The sequence below is a fragment of the Phragmites australis genome, chromosome 5 (assembly GCF_958298935.1).
Source record: "Phragmites australis chromosome 5, lpPhrAust1.1, whole genome shotgun sequence".
Taxonomy (NCBI): Eukaryota; Viridiplantae; Streptophyta; class Magnoliopsida; order Poales; family Poaceae; genus Phragmites; species Phragmites australis.
Window position 1 is genome coordinate 33,508,719 of NC_084925.1, and position 20,281 is coordinate 33,528,999.

General features: G+C 43.6%; 1 protein-coding gene across 2 annotated transcripts; it reads left to right on the forward strand.

Annotated features, from left to right (window-relative positions):
• Window positions 1–1,272: 1,272 nt before the first annotated feature.
• LOC133919335 (histone-lysine N-methyltransferase SUVR4-like) lies at window positions 1,273–8,439 on the forward strand. 2 transcript variants are annotated; one of them, XM_062363699.1, is made up of 8 exons: window positions 1,273–2,177; window positions 2,278–2,473; window positions 2,719–5,752; window positions 6,090–6,355; window positions 6,801–6,867; window positions 6,955–7,005; window positions 7,488–7,581; window positions 8,035–8,439. In XM_062363699.1, the coding sequence occupies exons 3-8, from the start codon at window positions 4,538–4,540 to the stop codon at window positions 8,040–8,042; spliced, it is 1,701 nt and encodes a 566-aa protein (XP_062219683.1). In that variant the 5' UTR covers window positions 1,273–2,177; window positions 2,278–2,473; window positions 2,719–4,537; the 3' UTR covers window positions 8,043–8,439. The 2 variants fall into 2 exon arrangements, with proteins under 2 accessions (XP_062219683.1, XP_062219682.1); XM_062363698.1 differs by having other exon boundaries at window positions 8,062–8,438.
• The last annotated feature ends 11,842 nt before the right edge of the window (window positions 8,440–20,281 follow it).

Genomic DNA, 20,281 nt, shown 5'->3' on the forward strand with positions numbered 1-20,281 from the left:
CATGCTGGTTTGCATGGCTGGAGTTTGGAGGTGTCATATTATTTGAAACCGATGCTGAAGAAAAAAAAAACTTAGATGAAACAAGATTGGACATTCCATATGTGGTATTGTATAAGAAATGAGAATTAAATAGGAAATGATAGTAAAATATTTTTCATAGAAATTTTTGTTTCATTTTCTTGTTGTGTTGATGCCAAGTGCATGGGTATTCTATCTTCCAATTGTATTTTTGAATAAATGTCGTCCAACAATTTCGAAAATACTTTAAATCATTTTGTATATACACCCCTCTCATTTTAACGATATCTTTTCTATTTGCACGGTTATTTGTGCCAATGGACTAAAGCGACGCACACCATCTCGTGAGTAAATAACTAATCTATAAAGGCTTTGAGTGTCGCACATATCCGATTTGGCCTCCAATATAGGCCCCGGGTAAGGGGGGCCGGTATAAAAAAACTAATCTATAAAGGTTTTGAGTGAGGGAAACGTGATCTTGTGTGGTTGCGTTGTTGTACAAAATCCTAAAATGAAATATATTTGGGAAAAGAGGGAATACATTATAAATTAGTCATTACCTCCTAAGTTGTGTAAATTTGCATGACGTGGTCATTCTTTCTACACCTGTTACCCACGAGGAAGGTCTCACTTCACACAAAAGAAACTTAGGGCATGTTTGGTTGCCCGCATGCTCTCAGTCTGACTATATGAGTCATACAGGCTGAGTTGAGACAGGCTGGAGAGATGCAGTAGGGTCTATTTGGTTGGTTGCATGTGTTCAGTCTGGTTGAGAAGAGATTGTGTTTGGTTATCTGCACGAGTATATGTTGTAACACAAAGGAACTCACTTTTTTACCAAATAACCTAGGTTGAAAATATTTTTATAAATTAGTATATCACCGGATAAAAATATTAGTGAATTTTTTACGATTTTTTGAGAATTTTAATTAAATATTGACTTGAGCTTTTTAGATCAAACTAATTAAAATGGGTTGTTAGTGACCTCTAATTTATTCACAAAAATATTTAGAATTTTTGGACCTCTAAATAAAATCGAAAGTTAAATAAAAAAAATTCATATACACAATATATTTGCATCTCTCCAGCCAAGTCCGACGGAAACGGCCGATTCCAGCGTTTCCCCGAGCCTGGCTGGGTGGATACAACTGCATGGGCGGGTGCAGGCCTCAAGCGTTGATCCAGACATCCAAACGAACTTCTGCGTGAGCAAACTGCATCGAGCTGAGCCACCCATCCGAACATGTCCTTATGGGGTATGCCTTAGTCATTTCAACGTAGATGTTTGAAGAAACGAAAGTTAAAAATGTGAGAAACAAGATATGGAATACAGTTTGTGGAACTAAATAGATTGATTAATCAATTGCATTCCCTAGCCTCTCTATGACTACCTCTATAATATTCTTCAATTCCTGGAACCAAGTAACCATTAATTCCCATTTACATAATACAATTCTTGTTCACACCCTGTTTTAAATATGAACCAAATCTGTATATTACCTTGCATTGAATATCCAGTTTTGATAAAGTCTTTTCAGCCAACTGTTTGGATTTGTTCCGTGTAGTGAAATGAGGTTTGACAAAAAAATGCATTAATATTATTGAGAGCAAATCTAGATTGTTTCATGTCATTGCTCCAAGTTGAGGACAAATTGGATTATTATGAAATTTAATCCAATGAGATGGGACACAGTGCCTTCAGTTTGATAGGAAGAAAGAGGTCAAGACATGTATATTGAGTGAAACTGAACTGTCTATAAGAAATGCAAAGATAACCCATAGTTCCTTAAATTTAGGTTCCCAATCATATTTTTAGCACCAAAGGAGTGCAAGTGATAGTTAACTCTACCATGCACACAATGTTCACCTCTAGAGGCTAGACGTAGATAGACGGTCACCCGTAACTAGCATCTAGTTGTCATCTAGACGTGTCTTAGACTGGATGCCAAGCCCTCGACTAGCATCTAGTCGTCGTTTAAACGCTCTAGACAACCATCTATGCGAACACTGCATGCACATGAATTTGCTTAAAAAAAAGCATGCACATGAATCACGGAGTCATGTAGAAACTAAGTCAAAGGTTAAATAAGTTGCTTATAGCTAATGTCTTCTCTGCTTCTTAACTACTGCAGCCTATATTGCTCTGCACATCTTAATGAGTTAGTGATGCCAAACACAACTTTTTGGATATTCTTTTTTTGGCTCTTTCAAGGAAGTCACTTTTCATATCTTGTGTGATGCTTATTTCATTGCTAACAGGATGGCACCTCCAAGGGTTTCCATGGAAAAATTTAATGACGCAGTTAAATCCATGACTAATATTGGTATCCCGAAGGAAACTGTTGTGCGAGTATTGGAGAAGCTACTGCCATTGTATGATGACGACTGGGACCATATCGAAGCTGATAACTATAGCGCTCTAGTTGATGCTATATTTGACGATCCAGATCCCACAGTATGACCTGGCCTTCTATTCTGATTTTTTCTTGAGTGACTTTGTTCTGATTTCTAGTTAGATATTTAATGTTTTTTAAAATGTTCATCTTTTCCATATGAAATCACTTTTGATGATATGCAATGATTTTTATGACAAATAAGAAAGTAATATACGGCATTGAACTCAACTACATATGGTGACCATCATCTTTCTTATTATTTCATTTGTTTACCATGTTTAAGTCAAACTTATCAATGTACCAGGAAGGGCAGAAAATGCGAAATGAAAGGAAGAATCTGGATTCAGACAACTGTAGCAAGAAGCTTAAGATTAAAGAGCGTGGTCAAAAGTCTAAATCCAATATTCATGGCAATGGCAAGAGAGAGTCAGCTGAAGTGCCACATCAGCAAGAAGCAGAAGCTCTCGAGGGGAAAGCCATTGGAACCAAATGGCAGAAGCCATCTTCACAATTTTTTAGAAAGGAACCAAAAATGGAAACTAGTCTTGCAGAGGCTACAACAATTGGTGAAAATAGTTCTGCTTTACTAGACAATTACAATGTTGAGACCCCACTGGCAATTATGAGTCCACAAGTTCTAGAACCCAGCCGTCATAGAGTTAAAGTATCTTTAGATAATTAATTCTCATATCCATAGTTATTAGGGCATCACAATAGTGTCGCCATATCGTCGCTATATCGCCACGGCAACGCCATGGCTCGAGCGCCGTACATACGGAGCCGCGCAGGGGTTATGAGCCGTCAAGCCTTCCTGCTCCACATTGGCTGCCCTCCCCGCGTTGCCCGCCAGCAAGCTCGGACCTTGGCGTTGGCGTGCTTCTTGATCTGTAGAGCAGAAGGGTAGATCTGGGTTTGAACGACCTGATCGAGGGTCGGGGTCGACTTTGGGACGCCGTCGAGACACCCCTGGGACGCCGCCTGGAGAGGAGGGGGAAGAGAGGAGAGGCGGTGGCGGCTGCTTGTACAACTCGTGGAGTCATGGTTTGTGCAAGTGATTTGTGATGGGAGGGGAAAACTGTGCCGCTAGGGCAAAGAACGGGAGGTAGTGGGCTGGTTTAGTGGGCTCTTAAGGTTTTTGTTTGGCTAATAGGCTGACTAGCTGGGTGTATAATAATGGCCCATCAATATTATTTTTCCTTTTTCATTTGATATATATGTACTGATTAGGATTACTCTTGTATAATTATATAACTCTTATTGAATAACACATGTATTAAAGGTGGGAAGGTGGCGGGTCGCCATACCGCCATAATAATTATGCTCATACCAGTGTTTTTAATAGTGCATCGGTATCCACCTTTTAGACTTTACTGTTTTCTTTTGTGGACTCCCACAGTTATATGTATTCTATTAGATTAAAAAAGGGTATAGGCCATCATATCTGTTAAAAAAGGGTATAGGCCATTGGCTTGACTACTTATACATATTCCCTCCATTCCTTTGTAGATGTTGTTTTAGGAACTTGTTTTTTGTTCTCAAATAGATGTTTTTTTGGGTTTTACCTAGGCAGTGTTTTCCCAACAAACCCTATTAAAAAGCTATAAGAAATTGGTATTGGGATTGTATGAGTGGAGTGGGTTGGGTGCCATTAATTGGATTTGGTTAAAGAGGTGGGATAAATCAAGAGGGGTTAAAGAGGTCGTAGAAAGAGGATTTGGTTGTCACCTTCTTCTGTGTGTTGGGGGCTAAAACTGGTATCTAAACAAACAGTGGGAGTATTCTACCTAGGTTGGTCACATGAAAATGGTATTGATATATTCATCTTCGAATTACTTTTATAGTACTACCTGTTTATAGTTATACATGGAGTAAATTTCAGATGATAGGGTGCTATTTTTGTTAACTTCAGTGCTATTTTGTTCATATGTTACTGAACTCTTCGTTTTCTACTCTGAACAATTTGGCTAAAAGCCCTGGCATCTGTACGCTTATTTGTGTGTAGAAACTTTAGTTTCGTGTGTTGCAAAATTTGAATTTTGTTAGACCGTTTTAACTCTTTATGATGATGTTGATATGTGTTTTATTTTCATACCCTGTTTTTGTCCCGCATAATTTGCATCATCATGTGGCTCTCCTGTCCATATCCTTTTCTTGAGTTGTCAATTGTCATACTTTTTAAGTTCTTACCAATTTCCTTTTCTATGTTGTTACAAAATACTACAGGACATGAAGATGAACACATGACTTCTGGTGTGCAGCATGCTGCTGATCAGAAATTTAAAGGTGTCCCGGTTGCGCACGAAGGTCATATGGCTGATGCACGTAGCACCCAAGCAATTGTAAGGAGCAAAGATTTTTCCACCAACTTTGTGGTAGAATTGTCCAACTATGGAAATGGGAAACTATCGTTCTCATTCAACTCTTCCTTGGGAAACCGTTCTGATTTTCATCTGCCTGACATTGAATCAATATGCAAGGCAATGGAGGCTAGATGCCTCAGGACATACAAGATCCTAGAACCCAATTTCTCTTTCATGAAACTTTTGGATGATACTTGCCAGTGTATTCTTGATCTGGGTTCTGGATCTTGTGATCCTAGAGAGAGAAGCATTGTACAAGTACTTCCAGCCATGGACGTTTTATCTAAGCCTTTAGTGCTGCAATCATTGCAGTCAAATCAAGCTAGTTCCTCATACATGCCTCTTAATAATCTCACGAGGCTTGGTGGTAGTGCTGTTGCCGGAGTTAGCCAGAATAATTCTAGTAATATGCAGGTTGTTCAGCATCAACTACCTATTAGTGTCAACAGACAATCTCATGATGTCAATGATATAACAAAAGGCGAAGAGCGTGTGAGCATTCCAATAGTTAATGGAGTTGAAGATGGGGTTCTTCCTCCTCCATTTTTCTATATACCAGAAAACAGCATATTCCAAGATGCTTATATCAGCCTCTCACTTGCCAGAATTGGAGATGAAAATTGTTGTTCTGAATGTTTTGGAGATTGTCTAGCAGAGCCACTTCCTTGTTCATGTGCAGCAGAAACTGGAGGAGAGTTTGCTTATACAAGAGATGGCCTGCTTAAGGAAGGATTTCTAGATGCTTATGTCTCGATGCTCCGAGAACCACGTAAACATCCCCACTTCTACTGCAAGATTTGTCCAACTGAAAGAATTAAGGCTGAAGCAAACTCTGATTCACCAAACGCGAGGGCGAATCCCGGTCCTTGTAAAGGGCACCCAATTAGGAAATTTATCAAGGAATGCTGGAGAAAATGTGGTTGCACCAAATATTGCGGAAACCGTGTGGTTCAGCGAGGCATTACTCGCAATCTACAGGCAAGTCAACTAACTTTGTACCATTCAAGCTCATGATGTTACCCTTTTTCGCTAGCATAGATAAAATTAACACTAATCAGTGCAACTGCCAAATATGATGGATTTATGATTGCTTGCAGGCTGCCAAGTTGCAGCATCTTTTTCTTACTCCATCTGCATTAAAATGAGATTAGTAAATATACAGTGGAACCAGATGTGAATCAGTCGAGATGATATATGAAGAGATTTGCTAACCTTTTTTTTTCTTGGAATGCTATGTGTATACTCATGGCTTAAGCAGCAAACTACACCTCACATTTGTGTTTTCATAATTTTTTGCGTTCTATCACCATTTCAGGTGTTCTTAACCTCTAGAAAAAAGGGATGGGGACTGCGCACTGCTGAAAAACTTCCTCCAGGTGCTTTTGTTTGTGAGTATGCTGGTGAAATATTAACAAACATTGAGCTATATGAGCGAACAATCCAAAAGACTGGTAATGCAAAGCATACATATCCTGTGCTATTGGATGCTGACTGGGGCACTGAAGGTGTTCTGAATGACGAGGAAGCCCTCTGTTTAGATGCTACCTTTTACGGTAACGTGGCAAGATTTATAAACCATAGGTAATATCTCTTTTTGGATTTGTGACTACGGAAGTGTTCTTTTAATCAGAAACACATTTATGATTCTTGCGAGGTTCTTGATGATGCGTGAATTTGTTGGTTCTATGTGCTGGTGAAACTGTCTCTGTCTGTGTCTTTTTTTTTTCCTTTGTTTGTGCTTAAAGTGCTGTGTTTATCTGATAATTCTCTTTATACATGCATGCAACGTATATAGCAGATGAATGATTATTTGGTTGCAGCTTGTATTATTGCCTGATGCCAGCACTTGAATAAAACATGCTAGTGATGCTCAGCTCTACTCTATTTTGAAGCTAGCTAACTACACTTGAGGCCTTATTACCCAAAAAATTAATATAGAAGTAATTTGAAAAAAAAGAGCTGCTGTCATGCACTGTTGAATCAATATTATCTACGAGTTGACTCTACATGTTCTTGTTTGATGCAGGTGCTTTGATGGTAACATCATTGCAATTCCTGTTGAGATTGAGACGCCCGACCACCACTACTATCATGTATGTGCAACCCTACCTTGTTACTGACGTCTTATCATAAATCCAAATCTGAGTTCTTGTGGCCTTATTTCTTTCTCCTTTGTTCAGCTGGCGTTCTTCACAAATAAGCAAATAGAGCCTTTCGAAGAACTGACATGGGTAGGTGGTGCTTCCTGCAATTAAATTTAACCTCCATTGCACTGTATCAGCTCTTAACTAGTGAGTTAACAAACGTGGGTATAGTATAGTTTTTTTCTTGTTTCTTCGTTTTCTTTTCCAGGGTCTTGTACATTGTCTTTTTTTTCTCCTTGTAATGAATGAATAAGCAGTTCTCCTGCCTTTCGTCAAAAAATTGACAAACGTGGACTGTGGAATGACTATATTTCAGGAAAAAGGTGGAATGACCAATTTCTTCTATCCCAGCTAAATTTGGCCTCATCTTGTTTTAGGATTCTAGGCCTTATGGCTTTATGACTGCGGACCAATGATTAATGAATAGTTTTTCCGTACCATAGCTATTGTTTTGTTTGGCGGGATACGCTTTAAATGAAATGTTCGGTGGAATCTTGTTACCTAGACCATGGCCTACTTTTGTTCATCTATCAAAATATGCCATGATATTGAACGTTTTTCAACTGCAGGATTATGGAATTGATTTTGATGATGTCAACCATCCTGTCAAGGCATTCAAATGTCACTGTGGAAGTGGGTTTTGTCGGGACAAAAGGCGCTCAAGTAAGTGTCTGAAGGTTGCTTTTATAGTGCACTTAACAGTCAGTGACAGTCATAAAAAAACTGCCAGTTACTACAAGCTGTGTTAGAATTCCAGAGAAAAAAGTTATTAATGCTGATTTCCTACTTTTATGCAAATACATTGTCTGTCTGTATATGTGTAGACAACTTCTCAGCAGAAGAATTAGAGAATTAGTTTGGTCTCACTCATTAGTCTTTAGTATATGAACTCTTCAATATCTCTGAGTACTGTCTTGGGATGATACATTTTGCCACTTCACCAGCTTTTTTTAGAGAAAATAATTGTCGACAGATGTAAAATATGATATTTTTTCGTTCAATTAGATTTAGCACAAACTCAAGAAAAGAAATACACAATCACGTTTGTGTCCAATTCTGTATTTGTGGTTTTGTTACAGTAATTCATTAGATTAAATGAGTTGTTTACTGGTGCAGTTGTATGATTTGTCACTTAAATTACAGCTGACTGCGAAGGTTGATATGCTCCCACAGGATCTAGAGCTAGAGACCTGGTGTTATCGTGAGTTCTAGTTTTCAAGAGACTCAAGGTATAGTGAAGACACAGTATTTTGCTCTCTAGTATTCAGCAGTCATTCAAGAAATGTTGACCAACCAAATTAACTCCATAGACCATAGAAGCGTTTTTTGGCTGTTCGTTCTTTTTGTCAGCAAGAGATGTAAGCAATTCTGGAATGTGGATTGTCTGCAAATGGATTTAATTAGGATATTTTAGGATTCTTTAGAGCATATTCCTTTGGTTATTGGGAGCGTCCCTACCTGCTGCAATATTCTCTGCTTATGAAATGTGTCATTTCCTTCGTTCAAAGTCTATGCGAACTCCCTTGTCTCACGTGTTTGTTTACTGTTTGGAAACCCGGTCTCTGTTCTTGGGAAGTATGGTTGGAAATAGCAGGGATAAGCTTGAGGGAAAGGAAAAAAAAGCAAGGCATGCCTCTCCTGAAAATCGAGAACTTTTTCAGTCATCCATTAATGTCCGTTGGATGCACGTCACGTGGCCCTCCACCGTCTTCTCCTTCTCCAACGAAACAGGAGCGAATTGACTATATGCCATCGACAAGCACCTCAATTTACGATTTGACAACGATAAAGTCCGTTTTCACTATGTACTATTGGCAATCTAAAACATTTAATTCATGCCATTGCCATGATTTTATTGTTCGTAATATACCGTTTAGCATATTAGACATTCTAAAAATGATCATATTGCCCTTCATTCAAAACTTAATCCCAAACTGTCCCCCTCAGATCCCACCGTGCTCCACTCACACATGCCTCACATTTGACCCTCTCACCATGGCTTCCAAACCCTAGTCCCTAAATCGAGATGGCATGTGGCATGGAGAGCAGGGGCGAGGTAGCCTGTGGTGAGGATGACAGCAGCGACGCCGCCAGCGGTGAGGACGGAAGGGGCGGCGCGGCCTGTGGTGAGGACAGAAGCAGTGATGTCTCCTATGGCAAGTGCGGACAGGGTGTTGTGGCCTGAGAGGAGGACAATTGCGGTGGAACTGGGCGTGGTGAGGACGGTAGGGGAGGCGCAACCCACGGTGAGGACGACAACGGTTTCACCGCCCATGGTGAGGAGGGCAAGGACGTCATGCCCCGCGGAGAGGAAGGCGTCGTGGAGAGGAGGGCGTGGTTGATGCCTTGCAACGTGATGAGCCAATAGGTGACGACACAGGCCACGAGGAGGAGATAACCAAGCTTTGCAGCTTTGAGGAGGAGGCCTACAATGCGGCCCGTGGTGACGAGGATGGCTAGGCGTCTGCACCCTCCAATTGCCCCCTCCAATTGCCTGATTAGTATGTTTGTCCACCTTTTATTCTCTAGGATTTGTTCGTAGGTCATTAAAATGTTGGCTTTCTATAGGATGGATACATCCATGACATACTTGCTTAATTTAAAATTCACTCGAGCGAAGAGTAGGGAGGGATTTTCTGGGTGGTATTCAATGGAGTGGCCAATTGATTTCGACACAACTAATTTCAAGGATTTCATGAATGATATTTATAACAAGTAACCATAGAGTATACATGAGATTGTATCTATGCATAACCTCGGTAGTGTTAGGGGACGTCCAATTCGAGTGACCAAAGATCAAGACTTACTTGTGATGTCAAGGTTCATTTTAAACTTAATTGCAATGTCAAGTTTCATTTTGGACTTTTAGTGCATGTCATGTTTCATTTTGCACTACTTGTTCTGTCATTTTTGAAACTATGTGATGCTGGGGACTTATAGTGCATGTCAAGTTTCATTTTGGACTGGTTCTGTCATGTTTGAGGCTATGTGATACTATAACTTTATTGTAATATCAATGTGATGCTTGCACAAGATATTGTAATGTCAATCTTAATTGTGTGTTGTCATGGTATTTCAATTAATTATCATCATTCTTTGAGGTAATTTATACTCCTTTGATCACTTGGCTAATATGTACATTGTTTAAGTTGCATTGATATATGGTGAAAATATGCTTATTTGGTGTAGTGGTATAGAGTGAAAATTTCAGTATGCTCCATAACCCACAAAACATGGGTACAATGGACTTTTCATATGGCCAAATAGAGCATAAATGGACGTCATGCAACAATGATAGTATGGAGGGAATAATCTAGAATTTCAGTGGTATGAAGTGAAATTGAACTTTGTTGATGACTAATAATGAAACTGGAACATTCTCAATGGTATACCGTCAATTGGCCCATGAAACAAACATGCTGCTATCTTTCTCTCTCCTCTAATTGAGAGCCGCCTTCCCTCCCTCGTCTCTGGCAACACTTCATTTTTTTTTTGCCCCTACCGCCTACATCGTCCACTACCTCTGCCTAACATGTGGTTCTAGTGGCGCCACCACCACCACCTCACCGCCCTGCCCTACCACCGCCTACTTCTCGATTGCCTACCTCCAAGACCTTCCCTTTAAGCCTTGCCCCACCAAACCCTAAACTCTAACCACCCGAAAGCCTAAACCTCACTAGCGATGGCAAATGATGAATAGTTGGCATGGACTGACATTTTCTGTGCTTACATACGACTAAAACTTTTCGAAAAAGAACTCTCTGTATGTACAATGTATGTAATTGAATCTTGCAGTTTTGATTGTCTTTGTCGTCAACGGGTTCCAGTATTCACAATGCTCACCGCGGTGTTATGCCCTTGTCCACCTTGACGCTCCTACCCCTAGAGAGCGCATAAGCCTGGATATCAAGCTAGCTCAACTCGGCTCGGCCCAGCTCGTTAAACATAACAAGGTGGCTCAGCTCGACTTGGCGTGACTCGTTAAGGAAGTGAGCCAAAAGGCTGGCTTGGTTTAGCTTGTTAGACTCACGAGCCAAACACAACTAAATCAATTACAATGGACCACAAAACCTCACTAATCGGGACCTAAATCAATTCAATCAGCCTATCATAATAAGAAAAACAAAGAGGAAAATTAGATATGCTTTCACCAATCAGAACCTAAATTAATTGGATTCCATGAACCATTGTACTCATATGACATGATTACCAGTTACTAGTACTGATTAGCCCCAAGGATTATAGGTCAAACTCTATCAAAGTATTGAGTAAGAGGGCGTCCTAGCTAATGGGCCCCACGAGGGGTATGACGACCGACGGTGAATATTTCCTAAACCCTGGCCCATCACGCGACCAGGTCCAAGCTCACACGACTAGCCTCATTGCGATATTATGAGATCCCGCGTCCAGTCATTGCTGGTCACAGGGCCGATACTTACCTAACCTGTATAATCGTATTTATTGCTATCTACTCAAGTGTTTTCCTTTCACAGACACCTCATCCAGTGAAAAAAGTCATGGCTGGCGCAGTTGGTCACTACCCCATCCTGTAGCATTAATGCTACGGATGGAGCCTTATGGGCTTGCACAACACTGCATGGCTAACGAGATAGGGTCTGTAGAACAACCAGACAAGTGGACAATTTTACAAGTAGACTCGCGGGGCGCAGGGACAGAATGGCTTGGCAAACGATCTTATGGCGCACAACGATGGGACAGGTCGGGCGGCTAGGGCAGGCAGGTGTGGAGATGTTTCATGGTTGGGACAGGCACTCAAAGCTCTCAGGGCAAGTTAGGCTGACCCGGTTCTCCAGTCCTTGCTGGTCGCAGGGCCGGTCTTTACCTAACCCATCTAATCGCATTTATTACTATCTACTCAAATATTTTCCTTCCCCAGGCACCCCATCCAGTGAACAAAGTCATGGCTAATGCGGTTGGTTACAGCCAATGCTACGGAGGGGGCCTTACGGGCTAGCGTAGCCCCACACGACTGATAAGATAGGGTATGCAGAATGAATAGGCAAGTGGTTTTGCAGGTAGACTCGTGAGGCGCGGGGACAGGACGGCTTGTTAGACGATCTTACAACACACGGCGATGGGATAGGCCAGGCGGCCATGGAAGGCAGGTGTGGAGATGTTCCACGGTTGGGACAAGCACTCAAAGCTCTCAGGGCAAGTTGAGCTCACCCAATTCTCCAGGATATGATCCAAGATGTGACAGCCCAAATGGTTTAAGTATGTCATTAAGCATCATAAGCATCATTAGCATCATGTTTAATTGTTTTGGTGAATTATGAACATGCACTTTCAATTAAACATAATTTGTGAAAGTTAATATTAATTGGTGCATTGTTAAGCAACTCACAATGTTGCTATACAACATAGGGTTGGAAATAATTTTATAAATTATTCCATGCAATATAAAGAATATAAATGAATTTTCCCAAATTTTTGGGGATGGTTTTGAAGGCATAAAAGTTACTACAAGTTAGAAAAGCTTGCATGTTTGGGGCATTTTAGTTTGAAATTGGCTCAGGCATTATGGGTCAAACTAGTTAAAATGGGTTGCACATGAATTGTAGTTTCACACAAAATATATTCCATGAATTTTGAACCACAAAAAGATCTTCATTTGAATAGAAGAAGTGGGATGGATATTTTATCGACCGGCTACTGTTCATCGCCCATGCCTCCCGCTCTCTCTGTGCTCCCTGCCACTGCCCGCCGACTTTGTGGACTTTGGAGGCTTTCCAGTCCATCATGCCATTGAGTCACGGAAGCCGAGCCTTCGAGGACAAGTGATCGGCCTCGCCCTTATCCCCCCCTCGCTCTCTCTGCTCTCCTCTCTCTCTCGTTTGGTCGAGTCCAGAGCAGAGCAGCTCCGCACAGCAGCACACCGCGCCGCCGGAAAAATTCGATGAGCTGAGCTCGATTCAACCAGGCCCAAGCCACGAGGAGCAAAGGAAGGGGTCGTGCGACGCTCCACCGGCATAATCCTGCCGGATTCCCCTTCTTCCGTGGCAGAAATCGGGCGCATGCGCCTTCTTCCCCATTTCCGGCGGCCTTCGTCGCCACATCTCCGTCGAGCCACCGCACAGACGAATCGGTCCTGCGGTGAGCTTCCCTGCAATCTCTTGAACCCTTTGCACGCGTAGTTTTTCCTTTTGCCTGTCGCCGGCATGCTTCTCCGCCTGAGCCGCCCGCCGCCACCACCTTGGTGCACGTTGCCGGCCGGGCCACCGTTGGGCCCGTTGAAAACTAGCCACACCGTTGAGTCCACATGCCTGCGTAGATGCTGTAGGAGTGCTCGGTCGGGTCGATTATGCCGCCGTTTGGCCATCAGCGTGCTTGATCGAGCCGCCGCCGTTGATTGTCGTCGTTTGCCGTCGATGGCCGCCCTCCGGTCGTCGCCAGCGAGCACACGACCCTCAATCGAGTCCCCTGTGTCATGCTGGTGCCGCCGGTGCCCTCCGCTGATCGTGACGTGCTGTTGTTCGCCGCCGGCGAGTTTGCTGTGCCGCCCTACCCCCGTCAATTTTGACCCGAGTAAAAACCCGCTGGGCCCACTGTCGGTGATCATGGCTAGCTCGGACTGGGTGCCAAATGTTTCAGCCCATTAATATTCGGATTCAATCGGTTAATGCAAAATTGAATTTTGGTTCAACACATAATTCGGCTGAAACTTGTAAAATACATAGAAAATTAAGTATAGCTTCAAAAATCATGAAACCAATTTTGCTAAGTTTATATGGTCATAATCTACAGGATAAAAATACTGGGAGCTATGAAATGTGTATTTAAATTGCATGGGTTGATAAAATAGGTTTGAGCTTCATTAATCCATAATTAAATATTGGTGACTCCAAAATTAATAAAAGCCATTTTGTAAATTCTTTTAATTGATTTCCTGTTCATTGAAAATAATCACCCTCATGTTAGACATGATTAAATTCCTATTTAGGATTAAGCTTTGTGTTAAGCTTAATTAATCTAGGAAAAAGAGTAAATGCTTAACATTAATCCAAATTAAGAAAATTTTGAGGCTTTAAAACTCATGTCATGATGCATTGCATCTCTACCTTGTCATGCATTGTGCAGCATCCATCATTGCATATCATTCGTGCTCATCATTGCATGCGTTCTTCAGTAGTGAACGAAGAACCGGAGTGTGGGGTGAGTGTGATCGAGGGTGACACCGAGGCACACCACTTCTGCGAGTTCTGTTCAAGAAGTATCAGGCAAACCTCGGAGCAGCAAGGCAAGTATCTAAGTATACTACACCCTTTGTTCAAATTAAATAGAGTTTAAAATTGATAAATTATGCTTTATGTATGTTTGCATGTGTTGAGTCCAGTGTCGGGCTAATATGGGTAGAACCTTTGTTGTTGCATTATCTCTACCTTGACTTACTGATGAATCCTTATCTTTGTAGCCTTTATGATATAGTTGTTATCTAGCTTCAAGGATTATTCGAAATGCTTAGCAAAGCTTAGATCCTCGGTAGAAGTCGAGCGACAGTGCTACCGTTGTTCGCGAGCCTAGGGCTTAATCACTGTTCATAGATACAAAGATGAGTTTGAGATGAATGGTTGAGATGTGAGATTGAGGCGAGATGTGGGCGGTGTTAGGGATATCTTCTGCCTAGGAGGAGTCCTCTAGGTAGTTTGGGAGAGGAGCTCGGGTGCCATAGACCGCTTGCATCATTTAAGGCTGTCTGTCGGTAAAGTTGTCTCTAGCACTTTCCATACTCACCACATGCTGATCTAATGGTAAGGTAAGCCGATTATCATATATCGTGCTGATATTTGCCTTGCGGCTCTATGACGTGTAAGAGAAAAAGAAAAGGAGAAGCAAGGTGGCGGGGAGCCGAAGGTGTCTGGGACACGCTCGCAGTAACCTCGGTGCCATAGGGGCATTGCAAGTGGGTGGTTCCAGGTATGAGAAAGGTTGACTCGAGTACCCCTTGTGTGTACTTTCGCGAGTAGCACAAGCCGAATGATCCTCAAGTCGTGCGGGTAAAGTTGTACCCCCCTGTAGGGTGTAAGAACAATTTGAATTGCCACGCTCTCGGTCATGAGCATGCTATAGTTTCATTTGTATCGGTCGTAGAGTTTACGAATGTGGGATAAGGTTATGGCATGATAGTTTTGGTTGATGGTTTGTTGATGAGATACTCTGGTTACTATACATACATGTTCAAGTTGTGGTTTACAGGGTAGAAAGGTAGTTGTTTTTGGAGTTAAGTATAGATGCTCACACATATGTCTCTAGGTTGCTTACCGCATATGTTTTAATTAACCTTGTAGCCTACTCTTGCTAACAGCTCAATGCATAATCCTTGGAGTCGAGCTACGTATATGTGCTATATATAGATTAAGTCTTGCGAGTATCTTCGTACTCATGCCTGCGCTTTCAGGTTCTGCTAGTGAGGGTGATGCGGTGTTTGGCTACTCCGTGCTCACCAATGCAGGTGGTGGGCAAGAATAGTGCATCCTACTTTGGTGAGACATAGCTTTTGGGGTGGAGCCTAAGAGCGTATGGTTCCACTCTCCTTTTGTTATTGTTAAGGTTTTATTTTTCCGCTGCGTAGTTTCTCTTTGTGTAAACTGCTGTAAATGGTTGCATGCTTAAGAACTTGTAATATAACTTTTATTACTCGCTCTTTCTTAAGCTATGTTGTGATATGCATGTTGGAAAGGCATGTGTTCTGATCTTAGGCATAAAACACGTGCCGAGACTACCAGGATGGTATTCTAGTTAATCATTGAGGTTGTGATTATGAACAATGATCCTCCTGACGATTAATTAGAATACTATTTGGACGGTTCCTCACAGCGTGGTATCAAAGCCTGGTTTAATGAAGTAGCCTAAAAACACTTAACATGTTGTTTAGTAAGTATGTCAACCTCACTAAGCAACTCATTAAAGTTTACTTGTGTCTCATCCTGCAAATATGTATGAACCTGCTATATTATGCCCCTAAGTATAAACCATGGATACGAGTGACGCTTGAGTTATTTGTTGTTGCATTATGATGCACTCGCGAAAGAAACGGTAAATAGGAATCGAGCATACATCCATTGTTCACTGTTGGTCATATGCATACATGTTTCCATATATAAGGTATTAAGGGTCCAAGCAAACGATATCTGGCGAATGCTTTTAGGCTGTGTTGGAGTTTGACTTCCCCTTTGCGTCTTGTCGTTGCAACAGGATGAGAACCCGCCATAGTCTCGGAGATCTTCCCGAGGGTTCTAGCGAGAACAACCCTCCGCCGCCTCCACCGCCGAGCATGGTGGATGTGCTTATGCAAATTGAACAAAACCGTCAAGCTCAGACGGCACTCCTTGAAGCTCTCGTTTGTAACACGGCCCCTCAAGGAGGAGGTGGAGCCAGACGCCGAGACGACTTCTCAGATTTCCTTAGGACTCAACCACCCACCTTCACGTGTGTTGAGGATCCTCTCGATGCAGACTATTGGATTAGGACTATCGAGCAGAAGCTCACACTCCTCAGATGTGAAGACCACAAGAAGGCACTTTTCGCTGCCCATCAACTTCAGGGTGCAACGAGCACGTGGTGGTCCAACTATTTGGCCATGCACCCCGGTAACCACTGGGTGTCTTGGGCGGAGTTCTGCCAGTCATTCCGTGATTATCATATTCCCAAGGGGATAATGGAAATAAAAAAACGGGAGTTCTTGGATCTTCAACAACGAGGCAGATCTGTTATGGAGTATGTACAGGTGTTCAACCACCTTGCACAATATGCGCCAAACGAGGTCAACACTGACGAGCGAAAGCAATACCGCTTTGTGAATGGCCTCTCTCTCAAGATGCAAGACCACTTGTCAGCTCATGAGTTCGCCGACTTCAACAGGTTGGTGAGCACCTCCCTCACCGTTGAGTTCAAGATGAAGGGCCATCAAGAGGAGAAGAAATGCAATAGTGTTCCATCGCCTTCTGTGGGCGGGACCCCTCAACATACCCGCACAGAGAGTCAACCTCCACCATCTCACATGTCAGCCTCGGCTGCTCCACGATCGATGTGGATATTACGACGCCTTTCTCCCTCCGCTCCACAAGGACAACCTCCAAGACCCACAGGATCCCAAGTGAGTGTGACAGGTGGCCCTGGCGGCCCATGCTACAACTGTGGGTGCGTTGGGTACTATGCACGTGATTGCTCTTACCCCAAGCTGGGAGCCGTGGCGACTGCTCCAAGGCCACCACCCGCTCAATCTACTCCACAAGCCTCTCAGGCTACGCATGTCCCCAAGCGTGGCCGAGTGCGCCATGTCACCAATGAAGGGGCTCAGGAGGACGACAGCGTGCTCGTCGGTACGCTACTCGTGAATTCTCATCCTGCAGTTGTTCTTTTTGATTCTGGTGCATCCCATTCATTCATCAAGGAGGGTTATGCTTTGAGACACCATATAGTTATCGAGACCTTGCCTTCCGCCTACCATATCGATGCACCCGAGACTAAGTTAATAACCAATCGGGTTGTTCCTAAGGCCAAGATTCTCATTGAGAGAGTTCAGTTTTCTGCAAATTTGACCTTGCTGGATACTAGAGGAATGGACGTAATTTTAGGAATGAATTGGTTAGCACAATATAGTGCTCGACTTGATTGTGCCAAGAGAATCCATTTCTCTCAGAAGTCCAAGGGGTGAACGGGTTTCTCTTCACTTTGGAGAAGGAGGTTTCCACATATATGTTCTAAAGGTTGCCACGGATCTTCCGAATATTCCTGTGGTTAGTGAATTTCTTGATGTCTTCCCAAAAGAACTATCAGGAATGCCACCCAACAGAGCAGTAGAATTCTATATTGATCTTGTTCCCGGTACGGCCCCAATTTCGAAAATGTCATATAAGATGCCGCCAAATGAGTTAGCGGAATTGAAGAAGCAAATTCAGGAATTGCTTATGAAGGGCTTCATTCGTCCGAGCTCCTCACCCTAGGGATGCCCGTCGCTCTTTGTCAAGAAGAAGGATGGCACTCTACTGATGTGTGTTGATTACCGTCATCTGAATGAGGTCACTGTCAAGAATAAGTATCCGCTTCCTAGAATCAATATTCTATTCGATCAGTTGACCGGTGCCTGAGTCTTCTCTAAGATTGACTTAAGATTGGGCTACCATCAAATAAAGGTCCGACCGGAGGATATTCCGAAGACGGCTTTCTCCACCCGCTACGGGCTTTACGAGTTCACCGTCATGTAAACTGTGCAAATGGTTGCATGCTTAAGAACTTGTAATATAACTTTTATTACTCGCTCTTTCTTAAGCTATGTTGTGATATGCATGTTGGAAAGGCATGTGTTCTGATCTTAGGCACAAAATACGTGTCGGGACTACCGGGATGGTATTCTGGTTAATCACTGAGGTTGTGATTACGAACAATGATCCTCCTGACGCTTAATTAGAATACTGTTTGGACGGTTCCTCACACAAGAGTTCAATATCTAGCTAGGCATGGATCTGCTAATCAGGGCCCACTTGTAAGTTCTCCCTCTCCCTGGTATATAAAGAGAGGAGGTTCTGGTTTGTAAAGGGTAACTGATTCACATGCACTCATAACAAAATACACATGACTTAGGAATGTTATCCTTCGGGAGGCCTGAACCTGGATAACTCAGGTGTTCTTGAGTTCAACACACACACACATACCCCGACGATCGCACACCCCGCAAGCGTTGTTCACCCTCCTCTTGACCGATACACCCCAGAAATATTATCAGGGATTAACCATCGATAGTTAGCACGCCAGGTAGGGGGCGCGTTTCTATGTTTTGGTGAGTGTTGGAGAGTAGATTGAACTACACACGGCCAGATCCATGGCAATCGTTGAGTCCCGTTCCAAGGACCCCGGTCACTGCGAGGTATTCATCATAGGGTACGACCTAGATAAGACCGGTGTGCTCCATAGATGGGACACCGAACTAGAGTACGAAGGCTCTAAGGCTCAATGAGAGGTTTCCATGATAGTTCATGCTACAGGGGACAACGGAGGCTCCCGTGTTCTAGGTGATGGCGATGATGCCCAAGCCACTCACCTAGAGGGGAGCCAGACCGGAGCCAGACACGAGAATGTTTTGACACAACCCCAACCACCACAGCGTCTTTGGAGGCATCGTCACCAAGGCCGTCACGCCACACAAATGTCGAGGGCTTCCCCCTCGCGATATGTCGCCACTCCATGCCCTACAGCTTGACTATGAGGCCATGATGCTTGCACAAAATTTGCACACTGTGCGAATGCTTTTTAGCCACCCGCTGGTAGCAGTACCAGAGGGTTCGTCAGTGGCGCCATGGTTGCGTGATCTCTCCCTCCTGGTTGAGACCACCCAACGCAAACTACAGTGGCAAACACCACGTCCATCGCTAGGATTAGTGAGGGTTGCGATCGCCAAGAATCACAGCAAGCTCCATGGCAGGAAAGATATCATCCTCCCTCGACAACGGGGAGTGCTCGGAGAACCCGCCATCTCGAGAAAGCCAAACCTTTGACCTGCGCAACTCCATGCGCCAATGCGACCTCTGCGGTGTTATTCAGAGCCAGGTGGCCACCTGAGCGCAGGAGGACTGCACCCGGTGAGAGTAGGAAAAGGGCAAACAGCCCTACCACTCACCTCCCCCACGCAGGGAGACGTCAAATTCCTCCATCCCATCCTCTGGACCATGTGACGGTCACCTCTCTCCATGAGCATGTACCGTCACCCATCAATGGGCGACTCCCCGTTACGAGATGGGGTGCAACGCCCTATCAGCCCGGTTGCGAGAGGTGCGCTGGCCGAACAAGTTTCGGCCAGTCCTAGTAGAGAAATATGATGGCTCGACCAACCCGAGGAGTTCCTACAAATCTAAACCACCATGGTGCAAGCCACGGGGGGCCACGGGAAAGTCATGGCCAACTACTTCTTGACCGGTTCAGCCCGGTCCTGGCTTATGAACTTTCCCCAAGAGTCGGTTCACTCCTGGGAGGATCTGTGCAACCAATTTGTTGCCAACTTCCAGGAGACATATGCCAGACCTGGGGTTGAGGACGACCTGTACCAGGTCAGGTAGTAACAAGGTGAGTCATTCGGTGCTTCGCCGAGCGCCAAAACACTATTCCAAGGATCACGGTAAAATTCATGGTCATTGCCTTCAAGAGAGGGGTCAGAGACCAACATATGGTCAAGAAGCTAGCCACCAAGGTAATCCGAAGCACTATCGAGCTCTTCGAGCTTGCTGATAAGTGTGCACAGGCCACCGAGGATCGAGAGCATCAAATTTACACCAGGTCGTGGCCGACCTCTGACCAGCCCGCCCCTCCAAAGGGTCGACTGGAAGGAGAAGATGAAGAACAAATGCAAGGA